The sequence below is a fragment of the Limulus polyphemus genome, unplaced genomic scaffold (assembly GCF_000517525.1).
Source record: "Limulus polyphemus unplaced genomic scaffold, Limulus_polyphemus-2.1.2 Scaffold200, whole genome shotgun sequence".
Taxonomy (NCBI): domain Eukaryota; kingdom Metazoa; phylum Arthropoda; class Merostomata; order Xiphosura; family Limulidae; genus Limulus; species Limulus polyphemus.
In genome coordinates, this window is record NW_013665810.1 from 290,508 (window position 1) to 297,217 (window position 6,710).

The window sequence follows — 6,710 nt, forward strand, 5'->3', positions numbered from 1 at the left end:
TAATTTAAAAGTTATAGCATGAAAACTATAACAAGCACAAAATGGTTATGAGGTCAGTCCCATAGAACGACCCCATGCTGAAAAGAGTTAATGTATATCTGTTCTTCTTTCAGGTACAGCTGTTAAGTTATATCACTGTTCTTTTCAATTAATAAAAAGTGTTGTTTTTTAACCAGTTAGATATTTCTTCTCAAATCTTTAGAAATGTATTTGATATAACCGAGTTCAAAATTAACTAATTTTATTTGAAGCAGTATTTAGCCAGTTTTATGTTGTTATATCTGAATGATCTAACATTTAAAAGATTTACAAACTTAATAATAAGCAACTGCATTGTTCCCATAGAAGAATGTCAGTAGATGTCAATAAAGTTCAAAGATTACAAACATTCAGTTTCATTCATCATGGTTTCATTAATAGCACAGTTTGAATTTCCCGAGTATCATAAGCTATTTTATGATGAAATGCTAGTTTTGTTTTTCTGTTGTCTTTACAATTCATATGTATGTTACTAAACATAGATTTCAAGCAAATCGTATGTCACTGCAATTATAATTGCTCATAAACAAAAATTAAAAATGATCATTCTCTTCCTTATAACTTTTCATAGTACCCAGGGCATACTAAGCATTCAAATAAATAATTGTAAGTAATATTTCTTGAGAACTTGTCCTTAGTAGATTTTAATAAAATGTTTAGGCTAAAACACTAAAAAAAATCTCCGTTTATTTTTTGATTATATAAGGAGTGAATATATTTCAACATTAAACATTTATGCAGTCTTGTAAGAAGTATGGAACCGATTAGTTTAATACTCCAGTCGTTTGAAACATTCAATGTAGCAGAAGTAGTATTGTTCTTTTTAGTTTTTTCTGGTGTTTCAAACATATTATGATAGTTTAAGTTTTTATAAAGTATCTTATTAGCATTTGCTGTTGGATTAACCATTTAGCTTGGTTTTAAGGTGTGTGAGAGGTCTCAGGTTCAAATCCTGCTCGAGGGAGATGAAAAAACATTAAGTTACTACAGGAAATCTGCAGCTTCTAGTAAGGAACTTTTAAAAACTCAAACTACTACATCTTATTTAATAGATGTGCTTAATTTTCCTGACTACTAGATTTCATCTTTTGGTTGCTTGCAACATTAGGTAGATTTTACCAACCATAAAATTGTATCTCCAACCACAACTGTTTCCTGTTTAACTGTAGAAAAAGTGGAGGAGTTAAGTATATAAAACACACCAAAAAAACATTGGAATAAGGCATTTAATTTTTTATATGAAAATACAAAGATTTAAACCAAATTTTCTAAACTAGGCTGACAAATCTTTGGGTCAGGAATTTCACAATTTACTTGAATACAACTTATGAACATGAGAGAAATATTTTTCTGGTGTGTAGTGCTAAAACTAATAAAAACACTGTCTCCTAATATAATTGTAACATAACTGTGATGTTTATGTGGCAAGGGATGAGATTTTATGACAAGATTGTTCCTCTTTTCTAATCAGAAAAATCAAATGCAGTTCTTCCAAACTGAGAAATTTCTTCCACTGGAATTGTAGCTATTTTGGAAAATACAATCAGTTATTTAGGAATTATTAAGTCTTGGATATTTCTATCACTTGGAATCATAATTTGCTAATTGAAAAAAGATAGTTTTCAATATCATTTTTTGAAACTGGGGAAAAAAGCTACAATTTCATGTTGTAAATGTTTTACATTATTTAGTACTTTGCAGTGAGGTTTATCAAGGGTCCTTGATGTAGCCTGTATTTATTCCTGGAGGCATACATTTTGAAAAGATTGTGCAAAATCAAGTACAAATGTTTACTGATAATTGCACTAAACTTCAGATGTTTTCCACATTCCTCTCAAGTAGTCCATTCAAGATTTAAAAATAAAGGTGTTTAAAACCATAATTAAAAAATGTGCTAGTTAACTATATTTACTTTAATATTACTTATATATGATTATCATACTAATGCTTCAACTGATTATGAATAATACTATCAACTTTAATTGTATGGGATATTTTCCTTCTAAAAGACAAAAATACTGATATATTTTTGTTGTTTTTTTAGATGTACAGTTCTAACTCACCCTAAATGTACAGCAGCCATCCGTCAGACTAGCCTGAACCGTGATGGAAATATACTGTTGTGTGTCAGTGATGATGCCACAGTTTGGAGATGGGATCGAATAAGTCGTTGACAGTAACACTCATGATAAATCGATACTCACATTAAAGTATATTGGAATGAGATTATCATTTGTGAGGATATTTCAACAACATCTGAATGTGAAGTAATATTTAAAGATTGGATCATATAAATCAGTTTTTAGATACACACTGAATTTTCCAAGAAAAGGTTTAACATTTTGATGATTTTTTTCTCCTTAAAAAATCGTTATATTTACCAACTTTACACAGTTCCATAACTATTTAATAATAACAGTAAATAATATAAACATAAACATACGATTTACCAACTCTGAGTTGGAACATAACTTTCTAAGAAAGTATTATAAGAAGTATTGGTAATAAGTTATTGTAATTAAAAAGATAGACAAGTTCTTAATCATACACACATACACTAACATGAAATTACAGCTTAACTTTAACCTTCCAGTCCAGAAAAACCACTGATATGAGTCTCCTCCTCCCCTTTTAATGGTAAATCAATTACTTAAAAGTACTTTTTTTTCTATTACAGCACTTTGGTTTAATGATCTATGTTACATAAATTAAATTTTGTTAAATCTGTATTGTAGGTTTCACCAGGCATGTAATTACTTTTATATGATGATTAGCATAGTCAATTTAATGTTGTGTTACCCTCACAGAGAACTGAGTTCAATTTAACTATAGGTTTCATTAATATCAGCTTTACTGTTCATTCATTTTATTTTAAAATGTTTATTATATAAGTACTTTAAGTCAAAAAAGTATTTTTTTTTATATATAAACAAAATGTTATGCTCCCTTCCACCAGTGATTTAGATTTTTTGTTTGTTTGTTTCTGAATTGTGTGTTAGTTACAACTGCACTGCAAACCTAGATAATTGATCACAATTTTAATAATTCATACAGAAAACAATTATTTTGGTTATATGATGGTCAAGAGAATGTGTTACAAGTGATAAATCTTAAGTTAGGTGTAACTAAGATATTGAAGCAGTTTAAATGAAGTCTTGTGAGATTTGTTACTGTGCAAATGTAAGAATAACTTTGCTGTACTTATTAATGATGTTTTGAGGAGTGAAAAGATAGCTATATATTAATATGTACATTTTAGTTTTTATCCTGTCGTGATGATTTTTACCATCATAAGGACAGTGTCAAAATTAAATTCAGAAGTGAATGATTTAATCTTGCAAATAAATCAGACTAAGAATATTAGATGGTTGATTTGTTAAAAAAAAAAAAAGGAATAATACAAAAATTCTGCATTATGGTCAATGATAAGAATAACTGAAAGAAAACTAGTCTTAAGGAATAGTGGAGTAGTACAAAAGCTTTGTGACATATGGCTATGGATGAGAGTAGTTAAGTAATATAAAACCTATAAATACTATGGCCTTGGATGAAAGTAATAGGAAATATTACGCTATAGTCATTGATAAAAAAATAATAATTGAGTAATACAAGGCTTATGTTATATAATGATCATTAACCCATTCACTGCAGTTAATACATTATATGGCCTCTAAACTTTTTATGTTCACTGCAGCTGTTACACATATGGATTCTTGCTTTTAAAATTCCTGCATGATGCATTGGATCATAAATTTTTGTGGTAATGTTTTCCATTGACATTCCACTATACATTGCCATATATTGTCAATTATTTCTGCCTTCTTTGCATCAGTTCCCCACAAGATGTCAGAGTGGCCTGTGTGACATCTTGCAGCAAGTGCCTCTGAAGCTAGGGAAAATTCAGATTATTTTGTGGGTTTACTAGATAGCATTGACTGATAAGTTGATGTAGAGACCATATATGTACCAGCTGCAGTGAATGAGTTAATAAAAATAAATGAGGTAAAACAAAGCCTTTAATACATGATGATCATTGACAAATATAATTGAGTTGAAATGTTTAACAGCAAAACAATAGAATTTTTCTAAAGAAGTGAAAATTGAGATCAAACCTGTGAATGACATAATAGATGCTTTAACTTGCTAAACTACTGTATCTCAAGTGCTGTTTTGAGTTTGCCTTTGTTCTCAGACGAACTGAAGAAACTAAAATATTTCATTACTACAAGGATAATTACTAAGTAATAAACATAAGAAACTAGTAAACAAAAAGTTGTTTACATTTTCTTTTTCACTTTTTATTAATTACCTTTGCTCTGTGAGGATATTGCGATTGGGTCCGTGTCTATGTTTCTGCACAAATATCTCAAACTAATAGACTGATGTACATAACAATTTTACACAATATGGGAAGTCTGAATGAGACAGTCCTTCCCATGTTTGGTCTGGATCAAGATTCTGGATTACTTTGAAATATTTTTTATAGTGGGAAGATAGGGCATTTTTGCAGTTTTCGGATAACTCTGTAAAGTGTTTTCAGATTTGTACCAAATTTCATGGGTACATTGAGGTTGAGACTCTTCATCACTCTACAAAATATGATTCGGATCATTGATCATTCTTGATCGGAGAAAGATTTTCTGAGTTTTCGAAGGTAAAATGTTACATTATCCAATATAAATGCATACAATCTCGAAGAGGGATGGCAGAGTGATGGTATACAATCTCGAAGAGGGATGGCAGAGTGATGGTATACAATCTCGAAGAGGGATGGCAGAGCAATGGTATACAATCTGTGATTGTTTTTGTTTTATTTTAAACCATCTGCTTTTTAATTCATGCACTTACATATTTGTCCAGCAAATCATTATTACAGGACATTTTCTGGTAAAATTAAGTGTAAATTCTGGATCTATATAGCTTAATTCAAGGTTTGCAGTATGCAAAAAGCTACCAGTGATTTTGTGTAAGTTGAAAAGTTAATTAAGTGTTTAACATTTCAGATAAATCACTTTAATTTTCTTATAAAATTGGAATTTTTGAAAATGTTGAGCATCTGTTTCTTTAGTTATTTTTAAAATGTATTAGTTTTTAGACTTTTAAAGTTGTAACAGAATTTTTGTTATTAGGCTTACCCTTTGATCTGATGAACATTTTTCTGACAATTTCAGTAGGTCATTTTCTAGCAAACTGATGATTTAACTCTGAAAAAAATGTGATTTTTTTTATGTCCTGTTATGCTTTTTATGTAATTGATTACATTTAAGGAATTTGAAACAATTACACACTGTATACTAATACTAATAAAAAAAACTGAATATCCTTTAAATGCTTTTTAAGTTTTAATATGTTTCTCATGGTGATTAAATAAAACTAGTTTCTTTCTGAACCAACTTGATTTAAAATTATCTAGCAATAAAGATTACAGAGTGTAAACTTGGTACTAAAAGAACCAAGTTGAATTTGTTTAACACTTTCACAAGAGATGTTTTAAAACTCCAAAAACTAGTGTAGCAGTAAATAAACCATGTTGAATCTGTTCAATATTTTCACAAGGGATATTTTAAAAATTGAAGAAATAGACCTAGTAGAACCAATTGGAATCTCTTCTCTATTTTTACAGGGGGTGTTTTAAAGCTCCAAGGACTAGTATAGTAGAAAAAGATTAAGCTGAATCTGTTAGTTTTATTACAAGGGATATTTCGTATGGGAGAGTGGAAAACTATTTCAAATCTCCAAGGTCTAGTAAGGGATATTCCTGTTTAGATCAGAGTATGCTGTTGAGTGTGTGTAACAGAACCTATTTTAAAATGGAATTAAGAAAACATGTATTCAATCACTCCTATCCAGTGCACTAAAAATATTTTTTTCAAGTGTAGTGTAGAATGGACAAGTTAAACTAAAGACGCAAAGCTCATCAAACGTTGCCTTAAAGTTCTTGTAACGGACTTGTATTCAAAGAACAAAGCTTAACACGTAATTTATCAACTGAAGTCTTGAATAAAAGTGTATTACAGTAGTTTTGACTTGCATTGTAAGGTTCTTGTAAATGAATTGTTTATTATGAAAAGAACAAGGCTTGAATGAAAGTTTAATACAGTTTCATTGTAAAGTTCTCTAAGGACTGGCATGGTTTAAAAGAAGGTTTTTACAGAAAGGGTGTATGGTCCCTCGTATAAACTTAAAAAAAAGCCTTTCAATAATCGCTAAAAAATCCACCAGTAATAGCTTTATTCATAGTCCATTATTAGATACTTAACTCGTTAACATATGATGAATCTATCTTGGGCATTAAATCTTGTTATAAATATCGTTAACATTCATGTAATACAATGATAAGATACAGCAAGTATCTATACTATTCTGCTTGTTTGTATGTACGACCGTTACGCTTTCTGACCGAGAACCTGCTGCAAGCATGTGTAGTTAGAATGTTTCCCCAAGAAAAACCGCGCATCCGAATTATTCACTCGACGACAAACAGTCTGCCTGCGGCAGAGAGCTGCAAAGCTCAGTGACCAAGTCGCTACAATTGCTGTATGAAACAAGAAGTAACAACAAAAGGGGAATGTAAATATACTTTATTAACCATTTTGTACAACAGAATATTAAAATCCTATCAAAGGTTTGACGTTAGGTCATAGAATAACATTATAAGTTTATTTATCGAT

At 29.9% G+C, this 6,710-nt stretch overlaps 1 protein-coding gene across 1 annotated transcript in view; it reads left to right on the plus strand.

Moving 5' to 3' along the window:
- The window catches only part of LOC106478326 (polycomb protein eed-like), a 33,453-nt gene extending 28,110 nt beyond the window's left edge, over positions 1 to 5,343 (plus strand). The window contains exon 11 of the mRNA XM_022381932.1: positions 2,049 to 5,343. Coding sequence (XP_022237640.1) covers positions 2,049 to 2,213 — 165 coding nt within the window. The 3' untranslated portion in view covers positions 2,214 to 5,343. The remainder of the gene's footprint in view (positions 1 to 2,048) is intronic.
- The last annotated feature ends 1,367 nt before the right edge of the window (positions 5,344 to 6,710 follow it).